The sequence below is a fragment of the Pongo abelii genome, chromosome 17, assembly GCF_028885655.2.
Source record: "Pongo abelii isolate AG06213 chromosome 17, NHGRI_mPonAbe1-v2.0_pri, whole genome shotgun sequence".
NCBI classification, from domain to species: Eukaryota; Metazoa; Chordata; class Mammalia; order Primates; family Hominidae; genus Pongo; species Pongo abelii.
In genome coordinates, this window is record NC_072002.2 from 84,845,862 (window position 1) to 84,872,032 (window position 26,171).

Below are 26,171 nucleotides of genomic sequence, written 5' to 3' on the forward strand. Positions count from 1 at the left end.
CTGAGTTGAGAAGAGGAAGCTTATTTACTTTTGTGTCTTTGGAGCCTTGTGAAATGCCAGGCACACAGCAGGCACTCAATAAATATTAATGAGTAAAATTATGAAAAATGGATGCAGCAGCTCACTCCTGTGTACACAGATAGAGTGGAACACAAAATGAAGTACAGATGTCTCATCTTGCCCTGCACATTTTTGATTGTTAATCATTACCTGTTGAATCAAAGTACTTTAATTATTTAGCCTGGTCCTGACATGGGGAAATGACAATCCTTTATAAAATAAAAATGTAAAAAAACTATAAAGCTAAATGCGATTGTCAATGTATGCTATAGGTATGAGAATAAGGAAATTACTATTTCTTTTTTTAAAAAAAACTTTTATAACTTCATTATAACACACTGGTCCCAACAAGTATAACAATTTAAAGTATTTTTAAAAAATGTAAACAGATGCAGATTTAGTGAGAAAATGAAGAACGTTTATTGATAGACTGTTCTCCATGAGTCTTTTGCATTTCTGCATGTTTTGTGAGCAAAGGCAATGACTGCATTTCTGGATTTTCTTTTTGAGGATATGTCAAGAAACATAGGCCTTCAAAGGTCTTCCTCTGAAGCCAAAGGAAGATTTGTTTATTCCAGTACAAAAAAAGATAATGTCTCTTTCTGGGGGAAATGTCAGGCTGGATTATTGCCTATTATAAAACACTGGGGTTCCCCAAACTTGTAGTTTCCCTCCTGTGATACAACCTACTTCATGTGCAGGTGCCACCTGAACCTTTTTACGTCATCTTTTGGGAACTGGGATTCAGGAGACCATCAAAAATGTTAATACTCTCGTTAATGCAATTGCTGTGAGTAATAAACTGCCCATTGTCTCTGACCCAGCAGTCTCATGTCTTCTGCCAACATCCATGAAACTGTGGCAGGCTAATTTGTTAGTTTATAAGTAGGGTAAAATTTCAGGCCCTTCATAGTTCTTGACAATGTCAACAAGTAGTGATATTTAACAATTCCCACACTAAAGGTGAAGCCTTCAAAATTTTGCTGGATTTGACATTTACCCATTATTTAGTAAGACTCTGCTAAGTTTCAGTGCCATCATTCCTTGATATGAAATGCATATCAAGTCTTAATGAGATAATTTATGTAATAGTGACCAACTGGATAGTTTCATAGGGAAAGCTGAATAACCTCGTGATATATGAGAAAGAAAGAATGAATACAGACAATGTTTCTTTCACTAGAGAAAAGAAAATTAGGTAAGTGGCCCTCTTACCAATAAAATTCACAGGACCGAATTAAACTATTAATCACAATTAATTTCCGGTAAAGATAGTTCAGTTACCTGAGAAGTGTTGTTTAAATTATTTCTCATAAGACAGATAGAGTTTTGTTGTTGCTATTGTTTTGATGGCAAGAGTCTCCAAAGGATTTTTTTTTAAAAAAAACAATAGCATGCTATCAACAAATATGAAATGGAAAAAAATCAGAGAGCTCATGTGATTTTCACAGGGGAAAAATTATTTTAGGACAGACACAAAGAAGAGAAATTGAATGACTCCTGTGGTTTTATAACCAAGCTTTTATCCTGTTAGAGCCATTGTTAAAAAGAGTGAAGCGTGTTTTAATTCTGAATATAGAAAATTGTTCTCAAAGATTTGCTGCCCCATAAAATTGCTGTAAGAGACTACTGCTATACCAAAATAGGGTACTTTTAAAGATGGAAAATAAAGAGATTACTGGGTAAATATCCTATAAACTGTGATGGTTAACATTCAGAGGATGATTCACTAGAGAATATGTCTCTTATCAGAATTCTTTTGTTAAGAGAGCTTCTTTTTATTCCCTTCACTGCCTCCCCCATAACAGACAGTTGAACTGAACCTAAAAGATGCAGACATAATGTATTTTAGGGAAATCTGTTACTGGCTGTTAGAATGTGCAATAGAAAGCAGAGAAATGTGGGCCCACATAGGAAGTGTGATGCAGGGAGTATGAGCAGCAAGTCGAGACTCAGACATGTATGTCCTATTGGTAACTTTCAATTATTGATTTTTCTCAGGATTCTAGACCATTTTAATCAATATGTATATAATTTTCATAGCATGGTTCACATGATTGTATTAACAAAAATATGATAATATAATCAATGAATGGCCAATGAATATTTTCTAAAAATTTGATTTTTATTTTAAGTTCAGGGGTTCATGTGCAGGTTTGTTACATAGGTAAACTTTTGTCATGGGGAGGTTTGTTGTACAGATTATTTCATCACCCAGGTATAAAGCCTAGTACCCATTAGTTATTCTTCCTGATCCCCTCCCTTCTCCCACCCTCTATCCTTCTATAGGCCCCAGTGTCTGTTGTTCCCCTCTATGTGTCCATGTGTTCTCATCATTTAGCTCCCACTTATAAGTGAGAACATGTGGTATTTGGTTTTCTGTTCCTGCCTAAGCTTGCTAAGGATAATGGCCTCCAGTTCCATCCATGTTCCTGCAAAGGATATAATCTCACTCTTTTTGATGGCTGCATAGTATTCCATGGTGTATAGAGTATGTTATTTTGATATTTAGAAAACTGTTGAGTGAATTAGCTTTTTTAGTTTAATAACAATACATTCTGATGATATTTTCTTATTGCTTCTGTATGTTTAAATTTATATGTTAATAGTGCTTTAAGTTTCTGGATGGGAAGATACATGATATAAAAATAGCAAGTTTAAGGCCAAATGTCTTGTTACTTTTCATTCTTAGTAGTAATCTACGCACCTTATGGAGATGATCCCATGCACAGAGGCAGCTTGATTCTTGCTTGAAGTCCACTGGTGTGTATTACTAGGAAAAATTATTTGGGATTCTGCTTTTTGCTTTCTCCTGACAATTGCTATTTTACAGAGATTGATTAAGTTTGCATGTATAAAAATCTATGTAGCAGAAAATACAAGCATAATAATTTTTGTTCATTAAAGTATTTGTGATTTGGGCTATTAGTGAAAGTATTAGTATAGGATACTAGCCAGTGGTAAGATCATGTCCTAAACATTATTCACAATAGCTAAGATATGGAAACAACCTAATTGTCTGTTGACTGATGAATGAATAAAGAAAATGTAGTACACACACACACTATATGTATATATTCACAAAATGGAATATTACTTAGCCTTAAAAAAGGAGGAAATCTTGCCATTTGCTAAAACAAGCCTGTCTAACCTGCAGCCCAGGACAGCTATGAATGTGGCCCAGCACAAATTCATAAACCTTCTTAAACATTATAAGTTTTTTTTTGCAATTTTTGTAAAGCTCATCAGTTATCGTTAGTGTTAGTGTATTTTATGTGTCACCCCAAACAATTCTTCTTCTTCCAATGTGGCCTAGGGAAGCCAAAACATTGGACACCTCTGTGCTACAACACAAATGAATCTGGAGGACATTATAATAAGTGAAATAAACCTGACACAGAAGGACAAATACAGCATCATTCCACTTATATGAGGTATCTAAAACCATCAAACTCATAGAAACAGGGTAAAATGATGCTTTTCAAGGTCTATGGGGAGAAGTGGGAAGTTGCTGTTCAACAGGTCTAAAGTTTCAGTTATGCAAGATGAATAAGTTCTAGAGGTTTGTCGTATAACATTGTCCCTTTAGCACTGTATTTTTCACTTAAAAATTTCTCAAGAGGGTGGATCTCATGTGAAGTGTTCTTACCACAGTTAGAAAGCAAAAAGATGGCCTGAAGTCCTGTTAAATTTCTGGGATTGTACATGCTGGAATGAAAATGAATCCTGGGCAGGTTGCATGAGTTCCCCCAGGAGAGATAGTCACATATTCTTGCAGCCGGGATAGCAGAATTGTGAGGAGCTGCTTGCTTGTTTGATGAGTGGCAAAACATTTTGGGTTTAAAAATGTGCATTAATGACATATTTCACTCGGGATTTTTTTCTGGATTGTATGCATACTCTTCATCCATTGAGAGAAATACACACTAAAAGAGATGGCTACTATCCTACGATTAAGATACTGATATGGATTAGATTGAGTGATACTGGCTAAAAGTAAGAAATATATGGAACTCCACAACAGAAAAAGAGTTTACTCTTATGGAGATGATACTGCCTAATACCCTTGTGTACTTGTGAGGATATTCCTAGGTTCTAGATGAAAAGTGAACATTCTCTGATAGCAAAAAAAAATAGTAAAAACAGCCCTCCTTTATATGTATGTAAAACTTTGGTTTTCACTGTATTTTAAAAAATTTCTTCCACTTAACCCTTACAATAGCCTGCTGAGGGCAAGCCCAATAGGAAGTATCCTTCAGGTTTTGCTGGTGATGGTGGGAGGCTTGTGTGACTATTGGTGGTTGTGCCAAATCCCAGGGCTATGACTGTGGCTTTTCTCGTTGCTTCTCAGGATCTCATCTCTACGTGGCTCCAGTCTTTGGCTTGGGGCCTGGTAGCCTTCAGCAGTGTCACGGGACTGTATACAGGCTGTGGTGGTCTTTGGATGTGTAAACTTAGCTAGGCTACAGCCCCAGTTATTCAATCAAATGCTCATGTAGGTGTTGTCCTGAAGGTATTTTGTAGGTGATTAAGGTCCATTATGAGGAAGATTATCCTAGGTCATTTGGGAGAGCCTGATTCTATCAGTTGAAAGTCCTGAAAAGTAGGCTGAGGATTTCCTGGTGAAGGTGGACAGCAACTTCAGGCCATATCCAGCTTACACCTGCTGGAGGCCTGGTCCCTGGACTTCAGATTTGCCTAGTGTTACCCCACAATCACATACGCCAGTTCTTTGAAATAAGCCTCTTAATATTTATCTTCTATTGGTTCTGCTTCTTTGCCTGAACCCTGACTGGTGCACAGGGGTGTCTACTGTGAACAAATTCAGCCATCTCAGAGCATATCCCTCTCACCACTCCCTCCTGGTTGAGATGTCCCAAGATGTGAAGGAAACACATTGGAAGGCGATATGAAAGGAGAATGATTCTGGGAGAGCCCCTGCTGCCAAAATGCCCCCTGTTTGCAGGCCAGGGATGCTTTGTATCTTGGGGAAGTGTCAGGAGTCTGGTGGTTTTATAAGGTACTCAAAGTTCATGGGTTCTAAACTTGAAGGAGATCCTTCCTTCCATAGGTATTTGTAGGAGAAGGAGGTGTACGGTGTATGTTTTGTTTGGAGTCCCAAGGAATCTTCCTGAGTTTCTCAGTTCTCTAAGAAAGTCCAAACCTCAGAATTTTGATTTTTGGCAAGCTTTGTTAGTTTAATGGGCCTTTGCTTTAGTCTAGAAATAAAATCCATAATTGGATTAAGTGTAGCCAGGCAGTTTCTCTGAGATGTTGCAGCTGGTGGTGAACTGGTCTCTGGATGCTCATGTTGCATCTAGCGTGTGACTACTGGCACTTGGACTACACTCCGTTGTTAGAAGATGATTCTGGACCGAATCACGTTCCTTCCAAAATGCATATGTTGAAGCCTTCACTCACAATGTGACTGTACTTGAAGACAGGACTTTTAGGAAGTAATTAAGGTTAAATGAGGTCACAAGGGTGAGTCCTAAGGCTATAGAAGTGATGGCTTTATAAGAAGCAGAGAAAGAGAGAGAGAGAGAATGCAGTTCTCTCTCTCCTCTCTCTCTCCATGACACACACAAAGGAATGGCCCTGTAGGACACAGTGAGAAGGTGGCTGCCTGCAAGCCAGGAAGAGAGCCCTCAGACTTTCAGCTTTCAGAACTGTGAGAAAATAAATCTCTGTTTTTTACACCACCCAGTCTGTGGTATTTTGTTATGACAACCTGAGTAGAGCAAGACAAAGACTGACTTTGGTAAATGTTGGAGATACCTCTTTTAGGGTCAAATAACCTTAAGGATTATTTTTATTATTTTCATTTTTTTTAAGTAAGAAGAAAAATGGACTTCTTTCACTAAATAAAGTTGAAACATATCTGAAATGATCAACAGTACTGATCACAAATGAAGAGTCAGTTCAAGATGTAAACATTTACTGAACAGCTGCCATAGTTGTATAAAATGTTTCATGAAAGAATAAGAAAGAAATGGATGAATTGGGCTCCATACTCAATGAACTAAAGCTTACTCTTCAAGAACAGTCAAAAGATAACACCTCTAGCAGTTTAATTTGCACATCCTTTGGTGTTTATTGAAGGTATGTGTCTACTTACTACTTACATGGGCAAAAAGAAATGTGTGAGAATGCTGCTCTCCTCTTCACATGAAGCACCAAATACAGAATGTTTTCCTTTTGGGGTTTTCTTCAGGTTCCTACTGGTAGATATTGCTGCAATTTTTGCTAAGACCCTGTTGAAGTTTTTGCTGTTAAAATTTGCTGTGGTTTTGACCTTCTCTTCTCCTCCTATGTCCTGTTTGCTTTGCGTTCAATGGTCACGAACAGTTCCACCACCAGCGGCTCTGAAGTTAACCTCCAAGTCAAAGTCTAAGATAGAGTACAGAGTTCCCATGTAGACTGATCTGGTTTAAACCCTAATTTGCCTTTAATGAGAAGTCACTGAAAGGCTCCAGGTTTTGTGTTTTTAAAACAGGGGATAATAATACCTACTTCATGGCTTAGGCTAGGTAAAAAGTATAGTATTTATTTACTCCTGTAAATGCTCCATACATTGCTTCTCAATTCCCTTTCATACCCACCCCTTCTGGTTCCATTCTTACATAGATCTATGTGCACAATTCTCAACTCTCGTATTGGATGCTAGAGGATTATAATTTGCTGCAGAAAATGGGGAATTGTTACTAAACCTTGGGAAATGCAAATAAAACCAGAAGCTTCTTTTTAATCTCTGTACTAGTCTTGCATAAAAAAAAATTGTTTGATCTAGGGATAAATTGTTACTCATCAGATATAGTATAGTGGAAACAGAGTTGAAAACAGCTACTTGGTAGTCCCATTGAATGAGTTTCCAAACCATAAATCTGATCCAATCACTCATGTTCTTAAAATCATTCAAAACTTCCTGTCACCTATTAGAAAAAATTATCCAATCTGTTTGGTAGAGTATAACAAACTTTCCATGACTGATTCCCTCTCCATTCCCAGTCTCATCTGCTACTACTTGCCATTTGGATTTGGGTCTAATTCATAATGGTGAAACATAAAAAGTCTTAAAGCCATGACCATTTGGACATTGTAGCCTTATAAGAGTGACAAAGGGAATATTTACAAATATAAAAGTCAAAATTTTGTTCCTGACCATCAGAATGCTTCCCAGATCTCTGAAAAATTAATCTAATCAGTTATCAGAAAGAAAAGCCCTAGGCAAACTTCTTCTTTGGTAATTCATTTTGATAATTACATGTCAAACTTCTAGAAAGTAAGATGAAAATTCAGATCTTTATCAAGTTAAGCAAATTTTTTTAACACGTATCGTCGAAGTCATTTCGGAAGTCCTTGGACTAAATGCAAGCTTAACCTTGTATCCACCACAGAATAAAATTGTGCTACATTATATGAATGCCAGATAGTAAATTTTAAATAATTTCATGATGTTTCTCATATGTAGCCTGAACTTTCTGCATACTGACTCCTCTGTAAATGTATGTAACATTCAATAATTTTGTCTATACTATTTCTTTTGTAACAAATCTTTAAGTATATGTTGTGCAGAGAAGTCTCATTCTTATGAAAATGTGTTTTCTTGCATTCATTTAAATTTTTAGAAAAGAATTGTAGCAAAATTTTCAAGTTTTTTCTTAATATATCATTTTAAGAACTATAAACTTATATGTATTATTCTTGTTATTGATTTGTAGGACATTAATGTGGCGTTTCAGTACATTTCTTTAAATAGCTCACTTTATAGTTCAGATCTCTATCTCAATGGGGAATACTGTACTTCATCATCCTAAATAGTTCCTTGATTTTTAAAACTCTCTAATAGTATGTTCAGAAATTAAAACAAAGATACTTTAATATAATATTCTTGATAACTGAGCCTTTGAATATAGCAATGAAATATTTATAGTTTAAAACCTAAATACCTGAATTTTTCATTATGAAATATTTTCCTTTCCTCTTGTGAACATTAGTGAATTTTTATTTCACGTATTCTCCAGTCTTTATATAATGTTTTCACTTAGATTATGCCATTTTAACATTTACATTTTACTGGCTGTCACAGATTGCTTATAAGCTTCATAATTATTCAAATGAATTATCTATTTGCTAATGGTAAAGAATTCATCTAAGCTTTGCAAAGAGATCGCAGTTGTAGAAAATTAATATCTCACTAGGTAATTAGAATAATTAAAATACAAGAGAAATTAAATGCAAGCAACAGAAACAAATGAATGCTACATTGACTAAAATAAGAGATATAAGACTATTTTTATTATGGAGAATTTATAAAATAGCTATGAAAATATAATTCTATTTGAATCAAATTAAACCATCTTCAAGACAAATCAAATTATTATAAACTACATTATATTCACTATATTTTAGTGTTTGGATATTGTTGTTAACCTACCAGTCTTTTTATAACCGTGGGCTGAGCACTACATAAAATTAAATGATAGGCAGTTTTCCCATTCAAATATTTCTATCTAAGTTTTAAAGATATAAGTAAAGAATAGTTGCATGTCCACTTATGAGATAAACAAAAAAGAACCACAGCTTTGAGATGAAAGTCCCACTAATAGCAATACATTTATGTATTTATATACATATATACTATATATACTATATATATACATATATACATATATACATATATACATATATACATATATACATATATACATATATACTATATATATATATAGTATGTATGTTAGAGAAAGGAGAGGGAGAGAGTGAAGGGAGAAGGGGAATAAAAGGCTTTATAAATTAACATTTGGGTAATAGAATGTTTTTTAATTCTGTAAATCTCAAAGATGAGGTTAAGGAAATCACAAATCTCCCACATAGTAAAGTTGCAAAAAGGAGAGTGAAAATAGACAAGATTAGAAAAGTACCAGATCAGTACAGCACTTGAACATATAATTAAGAAATGATCCAGAAAAAGAGAACAGAGGTGGAAAAGAGGGAGAGAAAACAGAGAAATGGAAGGAAATAATTAACAGGAAATTATTTTAACAATTCTAAATATTTCTTGGAAATGAGAGACTTTGGTTCCTTAATTTAAAAACAAATATATAGCTTTTCATCCTGAAGCTTAAAACACTGGAAACAAAGAAAAGTTTCTAAAAATTCTAAACAGGACAAAAACTAACACTATTATATAATATTATCCCGCACCATTATGTACTAACTCATTTAATACATGATTCTATTAGTAGAAACTATTATGATTGCCATTGTACAGCTGAGGAACTTGAGGGAAAGAGTAAAGAACTTTCTGGATGTCATCCAGCTGGTAAGTAGTGGAGCTGGAAGTCAAACCAAGTAGTCTTCTTTTAGAGTTTATACTATTAACCATTACATAATATAGGAATCCTTAATTTAGGGTGAGAACCAAGATAAATTCCCAATGAATTAAAGAGCTAAAGTTAGAAGAAATTTATGAAAGTATTAAGAAGAAAGTAGGAGAAAATATTTTAATATTACTGCAATGAAAAAAGACTTGTTATCAAGACACAAAACCCAGAAAACAAAAAGACAGATTTGACCACAAAAAATTAAATACTTTCTGTAGGAAAAAAAAAGAAATTAACTAAACAATGAGATGCAATTTTTTGTATTCAACTTGGAAAAAAGATTTTTAAAAATCTAATAATATTCATATCTATCTAATGTTAAGAAAGAAAGTACTTTTATATCCGTTAGGTGGGAATGTAAATTAGTGCAATGCAATTTGACAGTTTATATCAGAAACCTAGTGACATATAACAGCCATTAAATTAAAAAATAATTTTTTTGACAATTTGAAGAATCAGAAATTACATGCCACATTTAATCATTGTATGTAATTTTAAGCCAAATTATATAATTTCACCAACAAGTGCAAATACCTCCCAGAGAAAAGGCCAAGAAAATAATTGTTCCAACGTCCAAACCCACTAAATTATGTACATTAATTATGTTCAGTTTTTGTTACCAGTTATACCTCAATGAAGCTGGAAGGAAAAAAATCCCTAGAAAAAGAAAAGATGTTATGAATTAATGTCTCCTGATTCATTTTGATTTTTATAGCTTGTTATAGACTGACTTTATCCCCCCAAAAATACATAGGTTGACTCCCCAAACCCACATACGACTATATTTAAAGATAAGATCTTTAAAGGGATAAGTAAGGTAAAATGAGATCAAATGGGTACAACCTCATCTGATACAACTGGTGTTCTTATAAGAAAAGGAGATTAGGACACTGACATGCTCACACATAGAGGAAAGGCTGTGTGAGGACACAGCGCGAAGATGGCCATCTGCAAACCAAGGAAAGAGGCCTCAGAAGAAAGCAACCCTGCCAACACCTTGATCTTGGACTTCCAGCCTATACAACTTTGAGAAAATAAATGTGGCTGAAGCTACCCAGTCTGTGGCATTTTATTATGGCAGCCCCAGCAGACTAAGACATAGTTTTACTTGTTTGAATTGTTTTTTGTTATTCAGCAACACACTTCACAATTTTGAAGGAACGTGAATCAAGTCTTAAGGCATTGAGTTGTGAAAATTGACATTACTTCTTCTCTGAAGCTGTACTGTATCCTAAAGTGACCCATGTGTTTAAAGAGCTTCTATAAGGAAAAGTAGAACATGTTAAGGGCATGCTTTGGCTTCTGTTTCCAGGAAACCCAGGTCTGACTTCTTCTGCACTATCCGGCTTGGCAAGTTGTTAAATACCTCTCGGCTTCTAATTTTTTTTTCCACATGTAAAATGAAGATATGTGTATGAGTAAGGGTTTTCCAGAGAAATAGAACCAGTAGGATACATATAGATGTATAAGAGGAGATCTATTATGGGAATTGGCTCACCTTATAATGGAGGCCAAGAAGTTCCATGATCTGCCATCTGTAAGCTGGAGACCCAAAAGAGCCAGAAGTGAGACACAGTCCAAGTCTGAAGGCCTGAGAACCAGGAAAGCCAATAGTGTAAGTCCCATAGTCCAAATGCCCGGAGCTCTGATGTCTGAGGGCAGAAGAAGATGGATGTTCCAGCTCAAACAGTGAGAAAATGTGCCATTCCTCCTCTTTCTGTTCTATCCTAATGGATTGGATGATGCCCGCCCATATTGGTGAGGGCAGATTTTCTTTACTTAGTCTACTGATTCAGATGCTAACCTCCCCTCAAATACCTACACAGACACACTCAGAAATAATGTTTCACCAGCTATCTGGGCATTCTTTAACCCATTCCTGTTGACACATAAAAGCCATCACAATATGCAATCTCACTGTACAGAGTTGATATGAGGATTTTTAAAAATATGATTTCTAAGGTACTTAGCACTGGATCTACATGAAATATATGTTCAACGAACAGTGGTTATTATATTATGGCTTTTCGGCATCACTGTCTTTATGGATTGAAACCATCGATCTTCATTCCCCATTTCTCAAATGTGCTGAACATGAGCCTGGACACCCTCAACAAATCTACTTAGATCACAAAGCTACTGAGACCCTGAGATCTCCAAAGGAATTTCAGAAGCCCCCTAGGAAAGCACAATGATCAAATCATAACCATAATAGTCTGGTTTGACTTATAATTAAAACAAATTGCATAAAATTCAGATACAGTTTATAGAGAAGATGTTGGCAATAAGTCCTAGTATTGCTAAGTATAATTAATATATGGTATATTGATTTTGTATCCTGCAACTTTAGTAAATTTGTGTATCACCTCTAAGAGTTTTTTAGTGGAGTCTTTAGATTTTTCTAAATATAAGATCGTAACATCTTCAAACAAGGATAATTTGACTTCTTTTACAACTTGGATGCCCTTTATTTATTTCTTTTGCATAATTGCTCTGACTAGGGCTTCTAGTACTATGTTGAATAAAAGTGGTAAAAGTGGGCATTCTTGTTTTGTTCCAGTTCTTAGTGGAAAGGCTTTCAATTTTTCCCCATTCAGTATGATATTAGCGTGGGTTTGTCAAAAATAGCCCTTATTCGGTTGAGATGTGTTCCCTCTATACCCAATTCGTTGAAGGTTTTTATAATGAAGTGATGTAGAATTTTATCAAGTGCTTCTATAGCATCTATTAAAATGATCATCTAGTTTTAGTTTTAGTCCTTGATTTCATTGATGTACTGTATCATGTTTATTGATTGTTAAACCATCCTTGTATCCTGAGGATGAATCCCACTTGATTAAGGTGAATGATCTCTTTAATGTGTTAATTCTATTTGCTACTATTTTGTTGAGAATTTTTGAATCTATATTCATCAGAGATATTGGCCTGTAGTTTTCTCTTTTTTTTCTATCTTTTTCTGTTTTAGTATCAGAGTCATACTTGCCTCATAGAGTAGGTTTGGAAGTATTATCTCCTCTTCAATTTTTTGAAATGGTTTGAGTAAAACTGGTATTAGTTCTTTACATGTTAGGCAAAGGTTAGCAGTGATTCCACTAGGTCCTGGGCTTTTCTTTGGTGGAAGACTTTTATTACTCCTTCAATCTCATTATTCATTATGGCCTGTCAGTAGTGTTTCTATACACTAACAGCAAACAATCTGAAAAAAAAAATAAAGACAGCAATTTCATTTACAATGGCTACAAAATATAAAGAAAACAATTTCATTTACAATAGCTATTAATAGAAATATAATACCTAAGAATAAATTTAACCAAAGAAGTGAAACATCTTTACAACAAGCAACACTATAAAATACTGATGAAAGAAATTGAAGAGTACAAAAAAATGGAAAGATATTCCATGTTCATGGATTGGAAGAATAAATATTGTTAAAATATCCATACTACCCAAAGCAATCTACAGATTCGATGCAATCCCTATCAAAATACCAATAACATTCTTCACAGAAGTAGAAAAGACAATTCTAAAATTCACAGGGTACCACAAAAGACCCAAAATAACCAAAGCTATCCTGAGCAAAAACAACAAAGCTGGAGACATCACACTATCCCATTTCAAATTAAACTACAATGGTATAGTAACAAAAACAGCATAGTTCTGGCAAAAAACAGAAACACAGAACAATGGAAAGAGCTGAGGACCCAGACATAAATCCACGCGCTTACAGCCAACTCATTTTTAACAAAGATGCTGACAGCATACCTTAAAGAAAGGACAGTCTGCTTAATAAATGGTGCCGAGAAAACTGGTTATTTATACACAGAATTAAACTAGATTCCCATCTTTCACCACATATAAAAATAAACTCAAAATGGAGTAAAGATTTAAATGTAATACCTAAAACTTGAGACTATTAAAAGAAAATATTGGGGGAATGCTACAGGACATTGGTCTGAACAAAGATTTTGGGGAGTAAGACCACAAAAGCACAGGAAACAAAAGCAAAATAGACAAATGGTATTATATCATGCTAAAAAGCTTCTGCACAGCAAAGGAAAAAAAGCTAACAAATCAATGAGACGACTTAAAGAATGAGAGAAGATATTCCTAAACTATTGACTTGACTAGGGATTAATAATCAGAATATATAAATAACTCAAACAACACAGTAGCAAAAAAAAAAAAGCAAAATGTAAAAATAAGCAAACTCCTGAATAGACATTTCTCAAAATAAAATATACAAGTGGCAAACAGATATATATATATAAAAGCTCAACATAACTAATCATTAGAGAAATGCATATCACAACTACAATGGGATATCATCTCACCCCACTTAGACTGTTATTATCAAAAAGACAAAAAATAACAAATGCTGTCAAGGATGTGGGAAAGGGGAATGCTCACATAGTGTTGGTGGGAATGTTAAGTAGTACAGCTATTATGGAAAATAAAATGGAGATTTCTCAAAAAAACTAAAAGTAGAACTATCATATGATCCAGCAATCCCACTTCTAGGTACATATCCAAAAGAAAGGAAATTAGTATGTCAAAGAGATATTTGCATTCCCATGTTTATTGCAGCACCATTTACAATAGCCAAGATGTAGAATCAACCTATGTCCATAAACAGATGAATGGATAAAGAAAATGTGGTACATGTACACAATGGAATGCTATTCAGCCATAAGAAAATAGGAGATCCTGTCATTTGCAATGACATGGATGGAACTAGGGTCATTATATTCAGTGAAATAAGCCAGGCACAAAAAGACAAATATTACACGTTCTCACTCATATGTGAGAGCTGAAAAAGTGGATCTCGTGGAGACAGAGAGTATAATGGTGGTTTCCAGAGGCTGGGAAGGGAAAGTGGAAGAAAGAGATGAAGTGAAGTTGGTTAATGGAAACAAAAATACAGTTAGATAGAAGGAATAAGTTTCAGTATTCCATAGTATAGTAGATAAATTATAGTAACAATAATTTATTGTATTTTTCAAATTAGCTGGAAGAGAAGATCTCCAATATGTCCAACACACAAAAAGAGATAAATGCTTGAGATGATGAATATCCCAATTACCCTGACTTGATCATTACACATTCTATACATGTTTCAGAACATCATGTGTTCTCTCAAAATATATGCAACTGTAATATATTAATAAAAAATATACAAATATACATTTAAATAATAAGTTTATTTATTACAAGGTATTGTAGAGAGCCCTGGGTTGCTTCTACTTGCAGTCTGGTTTTCACATTTACTTAACTTCCCAATTATTAGATACTCTGTATGTATTAGTCCATTTTCACACTGCTATAAAGACATACCCAAGACTGGGTAAGTTATAGACTCACAGTTTTGCATGGCTGGGGAGGCCTCAGGAAAGTTACAATCATGGCAGAAGAGGAAGAGTCACATCTTCCATGGCCACAGGCAAGAGAGAGCAAATGAGCAAAACAGGAACTTGCCAAACACTTATAAAACCATTAGCTCTCATGAGAACTCACCCACTATCACAAGAACAGCATGGGGGAAACCAACCCCATAATCCAGTCACCTCCCATCTAGTCTCTCCCTCAACACCTGGGGATTACAATTCAAGAGGAGATTCGGGTGAGGACATAAAGCCTAACCATATCACCATAAGAAGCTTCTGGGCCGGGCGTGGTGGCTCACACCTGTAATCCCAGCACTTTGGGAGGCCGAGGCGGGTGGATCACGAGGTCAGGAGATTGAGACCATCCTGGCTAACACGGTGAAACCCCGTCTCTATTAAAAAATACAAAAAAATTAGCCAGGTGTGGTGGCGGGTGCCTGTAGTCCCAGCTACTGGGGAGGCTGAGGCAGGAGAATGGCGTGAACCCGGGAGGCGGAGCTTGCAGTGAGCCGAGAGCGCGCCACTGCACTCCAGCATGGGCGACAGAGCGAGACTCCGTCTCAAAAAAAAAAAAAAAAAAAAAAAGCTTCTGGCCCCCAATTCATTGCAGTAAGAGCCTGTGAAATAAATGGGCTCTCTTCTGTACCCAAGTCCTTCCTTCCATTCTGTCCTCCACCATCCATCCATGCTTACATCTGCAGCCTGCCCGCTCCGTTTTCCTCTAATGGCTAGAAGCTACTTGTTAATGGATGACAGCGTCTCCTCTGTGTCTATCTAGGCCCAACTGTTAATGCTTTGACTCTGGGCTGCTTGTGTCCTCATCAGATGACTTTGTTACTTATTTATCACATTGTTTGTTGTTTTGTTTTGTTATTTATAGAGACCATACCCTTTTATCTCCCCCAGATTCTAACAAAGTAATAAAACACATAAATTCACACTATTATATACCTTTACCAGGCCCATTGTCTTTTACCAATTAATACTGGAAGTTTTATGCCTTGGGATCTTTCTGACTTTCTACAAAAACAATTTCCTTCATAGTGTATATCAAGAATAAAATCAGTGTTATTAAGATAAAAATTCAGAGACTAGCCAAAAGGGAACTCTTGTTGGTCATTCTGTGTCAGCAACAATGCATTTCTTAATTCCTCGGGAAGGAGAGGATATTCACAATGTGCTGTCAGTCTCCATTTTTTCTTCCATTCATAATGTGAATCTCTGGTCTTGCATTTCAATTTGATTGTTATTTTCTACTGAATTTCTGCTCTTTCTAGTTCATTACTGGTTTGGATTTTTTATGATACAGCAAGGAAGCTTCTTTTTAAGGCTAGAGTGGTTTTGCTTTTATTGTGTGATACTCTTGAGTCCCTGGAATTAGAGAGAGGGTCATATAATTTTGGCAGAATAAAGCAAATGTTTTAAATATCTCTGTAGCCAATATATTTTCTTATTTATGGAATGGGACTACATTTCTAGGGCATGTATACATACCCTAGTGAGAAGCTGGCAGGTAGTGGCAGTAAGAGTGTCATTTCAGAGTATACTTGAACTATGAGATAAATGTGATATGTTTTTTTTCCCCCAGATTGTCAACATTACCTAGATATATGGGTAGAAAATAGTATTTTGTATTAAAACAAACATGAATACACAATAGATTAGAAAAGGTAAGAGGACTTTTAAAATAAACCAATAACCATTAGCAATTTTATTGCTTTTAAGTTGTAGCATCCCTTAGATTCCAAAGGTACATATTTGCCTTATTTGTCTTTAGTGGGTAATCTGGAGGAAAAGTTTAGGAAGCATTTAACTAGAGTCCTTGTATAGTGTGATGAGCAAGTCTATTGCATCAGCTTTTTAATTTAAGCCACAGAGTTGATTTTTATTTTGTTTTGCTTCCATCAACACTGTCTAGGGGCATAATTCAAATGAACATTGAAAAAATGCTTAATTATTTCTCTTTTATTCTCATACTCATTGTTGCCAAAATCAGACAGCATTTACAAAACCTTCATATATAGAGTACTGATTGAGGTATGCTATTTTTGTAATATGTATTAAATAGCATCATTTGTGAATTATCTGTAAAGAAACGGTTGCAGTAAGAAAAATCATAATTTAATTTCTAATTAGACTAGAAATTCTTCACAGATGAGGTGAAGAAAGCGATGCTGACCTTGAGGGGGAATATATTCTAAGTATGTCATAGTGAATGTCTTAGTCTTTTTTGTGTTGCTATAATGGAATACCGCAGACTAGGTAATTAATAAGAAAAGAAATGTATTTATTACAGTTCTGGAGACCGGGAAGTCCAATATTGAGGGGCCCACATCTAGTGAGGTCCTTCTTCTTGCATTATCCTATGGTGGAAGGCTGAGGGGCAAGACAGGATGAGACAGCAAGAAGGAGCAGAACTCACTTTTATAGCAAAGCCACTTCTGTCATAATTAACCCACTTCTGTGGCAATGAAATTAACCTATTCATGATGACAGAGCCCTCATGACCTAATTACCTCTTATTAGGTGCCACTGCCCAGCACTGTTGCATTGAACATTAAGCTCTTAACACGAACTTTGGAGGACAAATTTGAACTATACCAGTGAGGGACAGCATATTGAGATGGTGGAGAAACCATAGGTGTTGAGCAAAAAAAAAAAAAAAAAAAAAAAAAAAAAAAAAAAAAAAAAAGTCCAAGAATATCACCCCTTTAGTGCAGAAAAAAGAAAATTAACATTTATTGCATATCTGTCATACTAGGTGTCTCCTATATGTTGTTTCATTTAAATCCTGAAAATACCTTGGGAAACTATATTCTCCCCATGCAGAAAAAATGAGGCTCCAAAAGGCATGGAAGAACTCAAGTCTGTCTGTTTCAAAAGCCCATGGTAGTGGGGGAGTTTGCATACTGTGCAGGGGAAGTTATTTGTGATTATTGAAGTGACATGTACAGTTTTATAACATGCTCTTCTAAGCCCCATTGGCTTTCCTCTGTGACCCTGTATAGCACTGGCTGTATGAACTCTTGATTTGATGTTTATTGTTGTCTGTCTTTGACCATCATTCAAAACAGCATGTGGACTCTAAAAGTCATACTTCCACACTTTGTCTTTCCTGTGGAGCCTTGAATTTTTTAATAGATGATGGTTAATATTAATCGCATGATTGACTTTTTACATCTAAGATTCTAGGATTTAAAAAACCGTGTTAATAAGCAAAGTCTATTTTGAATTTTCTTTTTTTATATTTTTTTATTATAACTTAAGCTTCAGTTCTCAGCCCACAAGTAGTGTGAATTAAAGATGCCTCAGCATTTGTTCTCTTTCAGATATGTCTAAAACTTTAAAAAAAAAAAAAAACAGGATAAAACCAAGGCTAGGAGCATTATCTTAATATTATACTTTCTAGCTATCTTATGCTGATAAATGACAGTATCCCCAATTACAGAAACTATGAATTATCATCTAGAGTCAATGGTAAGATGAGACAAAATCATCAAAACTTTTAAGTGCTTTTTCCCATATCAGCTTAGTGTATCAGAACTTTTCCATTTCATCACGCCAAAATGCCACCTCCTTAGGGAGGCCTTTGCTGACCTCCCTAGTTACCAATCCTATTTGGCGACTACCATGACATGGTGGCAGCACTTAGCATGGATTAACTCATTGATTTAATACTCAAAAGGATCGTATAAGCTAAGTGCCACTATACCATCTAGAATTTTTAGATAGGGAAACAAACCCAGAGATGAAGTAATTCCCTTAAGATGGGTTACAAGCTAGGAAGTAGCAGAGGCAACATATATAACTGGTGTTCTAGCTCCAGAGATCCTACCTCTAACCTCTAACCACACTCTTAAAATCTCCCCTAGCCCCTCCCCTAGAGCGTCTTCCAACTCCTCCCCCTTCCCTAATCCCTTCCTAGCTGCTCCCCTAACTCCTCCCCTAGTTCCTCCCCTAATTCTTCCTGCAGCTCCTCCCCTAGTTCCTTTCATGACTGCTTCTTTCCCTAGCCCCTCCATTAGCTCCTCTTTCCCTAGCCCCTACCTTAGCTCCTTCCCTAGTCCCTCGAACTCCTCCCCAAGCCTCACCCCTAGATTCTCCCCTAACTCCTCCACTAGATTTTCTCCTAACTCCTCCCCTAGCTCCACTCCTAGTCTCTCCCTAACTCCTCCTCTAGCTCCTCCCCATCCCCTCCTGTGTCTCTCCCTAGCTTTTCACCAGTCTCTCCCTAACTCCTCCCCCAGCTTCTCCCCAGCCTTATCTCCTTAGCTCCTCCCCTAGTCTCTCCCTAACCCCTCCCCTAACTCCTCCCCTAGCACCTCCCCTGGTCCCGCCCCTAGCCTCTACCTAGCTCCTTCCATAACTCCTCCCCTAGCCCCCTCCCCTAGTCTATCCCATAATCCCCTGGTCCCACCGCTAACTACTTTCCTAGCTTGTTTGGTAATCACTACCTTAACCCATCCTTTAACTCTCTTAACTCCTCCCCTCCTCTGCCCTGCTTCGTTTTTCCTTCACTATACCATCAGGGTCTTGCAGGAAAGAAGATGCACTCAGCTGAGATTAAAAGAATTTGATGAGGAGGCTGCTTAAAGAGCTGGGGGAACCGATGAGAAAATGCGGACATGCGCAACAGCAGGAAGCATCACCACCCTCAGGCCTGCGGGCCAGGCGAGGAGAGCGGGGCAGGACCCTGGGAGAGAGGGGAGGGAGGGACTAGTAGAGCCTCCAGGCGCCATGGGGCAGAAAGTTCTGGAAGCTCAGAGGACTGGCGCCGGCAGAGCCAGGGGCGTGGGGCAGGAGGTGCGAGGGAAAAGCCCCTCTTCTCTTTGATCCACTCTTGGTGAGCCTGGTGCACTTGCCTTGACGTGGACAGCAACAGAATCCAGGACATAGTAAATCTGAAATAACTTTTTTTTTAATGCAATATTTTTCTCTCAGTATTTTGACATTTAAGTGGTTCTACCGCTAAGTGGTTAAGTGGTTCCGTTTTAATTAGCCTTTTACCACCCAGTTCATTTGAGTTTCCTCCCTGCATCCCAGGCTTCCCACACTGAGAGAGTATTTTCCACGTCGCCAAACACACCTGGCAATCAAACAGGCTGAAAGCGAGTGACATTGCCAAGGACAGAGCCACCTGCAGAGCCTGACACAGAGATGGTCGGTGCTCGGCGTTAACAGATTGTCTTCTCTGTGTTCCTCGCCCAAGCGATCAGATAACACACAAATCAGACTCAGCACAGCCCCTCTTTTGGGTAAAATAGAAACTCTGAAAGAGCATGACTTACTACATCTATTTTTCTTCTCCCTCTAAGCTCATCCATTAGATACAAGTCATTCTCAAGTATGAAGAATAATTGCTGGCTTAAAAAGGATGAGGGGGAAAAAACAAATAAATAAAGATGAGGAAACGACTGGAAAGTTCATCAGAAGCCTTAGTTAGCATGCATGCGTTTCTCTGTACATTGTTAGCATTCTGAAAAGTTTTCGGTAATCACTTCTGTTTTTGGTTTGCGATAGACTATTTCTCATGGCAGGGGTGCAGCTGAACAACCAAAAGCATAGACAGAATTTTCTTTAAATGTATTTTGTATGGAATTTAACTTTTGGCCATTTTGGTAGCCATCGAGCTTAATTGTTTGGGTTAACCATATCATGAAGTGAGTTCAGTGACGGTGACTCACACACCGGCTAGGATAAGTCAGAATCTCTACCTCTATCATTGTAAAAGCTTTCTTCCTGATAATTAATGGTTACTGGTTAGGGTAAAGCACAGCTTGCCTGTTCCCAGAGATTTTAAGAAAGTGTGTAATTTGCTTTTATATGCTGAAATTGAGCATAAAGGAAAAGAAAGCAGCTTATAGGCTCTCCATCAAAAACAGCTTTTTCTGGGGAAAAGCTTTTCTGCTTTTATTTCAAAAGTTGAAGAACAGTAGAAGTTTCAGATTCCCTAGAAAATCTACCTAGCTCTCTGGCATCCAGAATTTTTGGCAAAGTACATTTGGAGGAAATATTGAGCTCTGAATACATTTTAACTCATCAAGGATCAAGGCAACAAAATTGCTCAATTTTTACCAACTTATCTTGAGCTCAATATTGAGGATATGAAAGCTGCTGCTTTGTTTATTGTTCTTAAAAATATAGATAGATAGATAGATAGATAATAGATAGATGATAGTGTATCTTTTGTGCTTCTGAATCTGTTTCTCACTAGAGCTCTCCTTTCTTCCTCTCTAGGTCATGGATTTGGTTCATCAAAGATGTCTCGTGCACAGACATTTCCCAGCTACGCCCCAGAACAGAGTGAAGAGGCCCAGCAGCCGTTGTCGCGGTCCAGCAGCTATGGATTCAGCTACAGCTCCAGCCTCATCCAATGACACACAGAGAGCCGCTGTTGACTAGAGAGACAGTCTGTCCTGGACCTGTCTGTGGGGTCATTGCACCCTCTGCCTCCTGGAAGACCAATTGCAGTACAAATTGAAATGGGTCGGCTCTAGCCCCAGTCCCATTGGAAGGTTAAAAACTGGAGTTCTGCTTCCTTGATTCAGTGGCTAAGTCCTTTATTTATTGAATTTCTTTGGGGGAAATCTATGTTTTACATAAATAGAATCTAAATCGTATGAACAGTTATTTAAATAAACAAAATTCTTTGGGTCTGACAGTAACAGAAACCTCAGCACTGGGAAAAGTTGCCCACGCTGGGGTATGCCTGGGTGGTGGGCACCTCTCACTGACCTCACAGCTCAGTCCGCCCATCTGAGCACAGGGTCTGTCCTTAGACATAATGGTGACCCTCCACAAGCTCTGTGGCTTTTAAAGTTTTGACAGGGACAAATACAGTAAGCTCTGCAAATGACATCATAGCTGCATATAAATAAACCCAGTGACAATTAAAGGAACATGAAATTCAGAACACACTATTAAGCAGGGCCCTGTAGCTCTACTCGTGTGTGTGTGTGCGTGTGTGTGTGTGTGTGTGTAGACAAATGGATATTGCTATATCCATCTATATATAACAAGTATATATCAAACGTGCTGAGGGTGACAGGATATGCTCACTTAAATTGTTGAAAACCATAATTTGGTGCATTAAAATTAAGATTGTTATATTGAATAGCTATTTTTAAAATAATGCTGTAAAAAAAAAAAGGCTTCTTATTAGCAAAAGTGTATGTAATCCAGTCTGTTCCTAACAAGTGTAAGCAAAAATGTGAGAAGGGGAACATTCAGAAGCAAAAGAACCAGTCTAGCTGTCCTACACATCATGTCATACCGTGTCTTTCTGGTGTTTCCTTGTTGTTGACAATGTTGCTCCCTTTGGCCATCCATCTGAGCTACGTGAGGAGGATTCCACGTGAACACTGATCAGCTTCCATTTAACCTTGAGAGAAAAGAGAGGTTCTAAATGAAAAACTTTTTAAGAAAGAAATAATACACCAATAAAGAACTCAGCTATTTTGCAGTAAGGAGAAGAACAAAATGGGCACAGGGTTGTGGATATCAATATTTAAAATGTCATAGATGCTGTTCTCAGAAAACCACTGGGGGCTTGTAATTTACTGTGTAACCAGAACTTGCAGGGCTTTATTTTTTCTTTTACTGGGCACAGGTTGTCTGAGATTATAAGAAATAAAATAGATCAATAATTTCCATCATCCCTGACACTGATTACAAACCTACAGTGTTTAAAGGGAGGTAGTGATTTCCACAGAAACTGAAAGAGTTTGGCTAATTCAGGTCAACAAAGATATATTTGCCCTTAATTTTGGAGTTAAGTAAAAATAAAAATCATCCTGCCTGAATCATCTGATGCTTTGTGCCTAAGATGGTTATCTCTCAAATACTCTAGGGTGGGTTTAAAGAACAGTGAGCTCAGGTCACGCAAGATGAAAACCCAGGTTTTTTTCTTAATAGGAAAATTTTTTAAACTATCCAAATTAGTCTTTTGAAAGGGTACTTTTTTTGCTGATCTCTGATGAGTTGTCTTTTCATCCCTATCTGTAGCTTGAGTGCAGATTGACAATTAATTTCAGTGAATTACTACCGAATAAAAGTGGTTCCGGATCCCTCCTAGATAGATGTGCACTTACAGCAACTACCTAGGCTCTCCAAATCACTCCACTAGGTATGAAAACCCCATCAAGAGACTAATCATAAGAGTTAATGTGGCTGCAAAAAAATAATTATCCTAAAGCTTTCAGGGATAAAAAGAAAATTACCCAAGTTCTCTGCACTGTGAATTTTGCTGACACAGCGGAGGAGCAGATGACTGGTTCCTACAACTGTACAGCCTTCCTTGAAATCATAGCTTTTGGGGTTAAACACTTGTGAATTTCTTTTGCACATGGCATTTGCTTTTGAAATGCCTTTAGTCAAATACACCAGAGCAACTCCCAGCTGAGACCATTTGAGCACAGTTCCTAGTGGGGCCACATTCAGAGCAAGCCTCTCGCCGGCTCACTCAGTTGAGCTGTTGCTTAGACACCACAAGTTTCTACAAGGGACTTATGGGGAACGGCCCTCAGGGGTCCTGGTTTTCACATCTCAGCTTTATTCATGTGCTGGAAGCACAAACAGCGAGTCCAGGGAGGGCTTCTGCTAATTAGATGAGTCTGCTCTTGTGTCTCTTTCTTAGGAGACAAATACCTGTATGTAATTGCTTCAAGAACTCCATTTGGTTCTGATCATTACCAATGAATATAACTGAAGGAGCACCAAAGATCAGGCATAACCTCAGGCCAGTTCATTCTGAAAATGATGTCGTAAAAAGAGTATGTGTGAGAGAAATCTACTTCCCAAGTTTTTAACCAGATCTCATCACAATGAGGAGAATGCTATAATCTATCTCATGGTACATTTTTGGAGCTTAATTCTAGCATACTCCTCCAAGTACATTCACAATTGTAGCTGAGTCAAGACTGCTAAATGAACAGATAGGAGAACTTATATTAGACTAATATACTTGACATGAAGCAGTGTTCATTGTAATAAAAATGACAAACAGATAAATCTTCTACCAAAACCAAAGATGGAAAGTCACTGTACCAGTCTCCTGGAACTTCGTAAAATCAATTTCACTGGAGCAACCAGAAGGGTCATGGATATGTATACCACTCGCTTGGGCTCGTAGGTTTTTGACTGGGGATGCCTCTACACTTTGTAAGTCATTTCTCCCTTCAAAAATTGTATTATATCTTTAATATATGTGTATTTTTCAATGTGAGGGGGGAATTACTACGAACCAAAGATATCTTTTGGCTCCTTCTGAAAGTGACTCAGTTTGAATTGCATTCAGATTTGTACAGATAAATAGATAAAACATTTCTGCATCAGTTTGGAAGAGACCAATGATAAAGGAACCCAACGTAAGGAATAGCAGTTCTGAAAACAGACAAAGCCTAGAGGAGGTATCCATTTCACTGAAAGATTACACGAGGGGACTTATTTTTTATGTTCCCAATTTTTTCTTCTGATAATATTAATCAATGTACACATGATTGATGCATGATATTACACTTAAAATGCAGGAAAGTACAAAACAACCTTGATCCAATAGTTTCCTATTCTGGGGGGGTGGGGGCAGAGGCAGAAAAGAAAACACATCTTTCACTTACTTATTGAACAAATAATAAGCACTCAGAACTAATTTATTTATGCAGGTTGCAAATATGTATGAAGCAATAGGTTCTGGCCACTGCCACAATTTGAAATCAATAAAATAAGAAATATATATTTATATATGAGGGAAGATGCTGTTTGATAGAGCATGTGAAATCGATGGAAACATATTTATTAAACGTAAACCTCACCTTTTTCACCAAATAGTAACTAGAGAACTAGTCCTAGTATCTTGCGTAATTCTTCTCTGTCTTCATTGGGAAATTATGTTTGAAAATCTTTCATCACCTATAAAATGGTGAGCCTCTTGTACCTTCTATTCAGTATAGAAACAGTGGACTGATAAATAACTTTACATTGTTGGTAGTAGTTTCTACAGATCCAGTTTATTGCATGTCGTATCTTTATTGTAGATATTAAAAACACATCATAAACATGGATGTGTGCCCCTCCTTGTTTGGCCAGTATCTCAGAAAACTTTGTAAAAAGGCATGGGGACCCTACTCCCTAGATTATTTGAGCCATTTACTAAAATTGGGCATTAGTGATACAGTGAAAACAAGCTAAGGAAATGATATTCTCCTAAAAAGTTATATTCCAGTTTTGCATATTATAACACAGCACAATAAATGGGCAGTATACACCTAATGGAACTGAGATTTTAGGCTTTACCAATTCGTGTTTTATTTTAAAATATTATATAGAAGACTTTACAAAGTAAAAATTCTACATGTTTCTCCAATCCTGTGATCATGTCTGTAAATAGCTTTGCAATTTCAAATTACTTCATCAGTCACTAACACACAGCCTTCTCAAAATCGATACAAATTTGCCACTGAATATGCATTAACAGCTATAACAATGGATGACATGCCACACAAATTTAGTTTGTGAAATTTATGGAGTGTGTGTTTGTACACTATGAAATTTATGAAGTGCAGTTCCCCATGGAGAGAATAGAGAGGAAGGATGGCAACTAGTCATGAAGGCAACAATTTAGGTTAAATGATAAAGAATACAATGAAATGTCCAGAGTAACACTTGATATCTACCTTTCTAACATTCTAACCCAAGGCCAGTGTCACGGACTTGGCCTTCTTCCCTGTCGCCTCATACTGAGTATGCAATTTACAGAGGACATCTGTTGCTTTACGTCTCAAGGTCACTAGAGGAAGTCACTACATTCCCAACAAAGATGTGTCTTTCGGCTTAGTGAAAAACGTTTAACAAGAAAGAATGTGTAACCAAGTCCCCACAGTAAAATGTGTCTTCAGGAACATAAGAATCACTTTTATATAGCCAACCTCATTTGAATTTTATCATGAACATAAATTATCGGTGAGACTGGTGTGCGGGGCTGGATCTGTGAGACGAGATCACACTCTCGTGTGTGCATTCTCTATAAACATATTTGGAAGATTGCCCACATTTTCTCTGTGGACCTGCCACAAATCCTTACCTTCTTACTCAAGAATGTGAATCTTGTAGCATTCGTGCAATTATGCCAGCAGAGGAGGCACTAGACAGTTTTTAGACTCTTATGGAAGTTGGGCACATTTCCCAGGCAGGTGGAATGCTAGCTAGATCTAGAAGCACCCTTAAAGGTCATGTAGAATCAAGGTCCCACTTTATGTTTCCCTCGGGAGAAAACTGAAACCCATGGATGTTGTAATTTGTTTAAAGGCAAAGAAAGAGCCAAGAATTGTTTCTCGTAGTTCCAGGCTCC

At 37.0% G+C, this 26,171-nt stretch overlaps 1 protein-coding gene across 2 annotated transcripts in view; it reads left to right on the forward strand.

Moving 5' to 3' along the window:
- Positions 1-22,109, forward strand: part of DOK6 (docking protein 6) — a 440,469-nt gene extending 418,360 nt beyond the window's left edge. Inside the window, exon 8 of one of the 2 annotated variants that reach the window (XM_024236187.3) lies at positions 21,065-22,109. In XM_024236187.3, coding sequence (XP_024091955.1) covers positions 21,065-21,204 — 140 coding nt within the window. In that variant the 3' untranslated portion in view covers positions 21,205-22,109. The remainder of the gene's footprint in view (positions 1-21,064) is intronic. The other variant, XM_054538078.2, reaches the window with a different exon arrangement.
- The last annotated feature ends 4,062 nt before the right edge of the window (positions 22,110-26,171 follow it).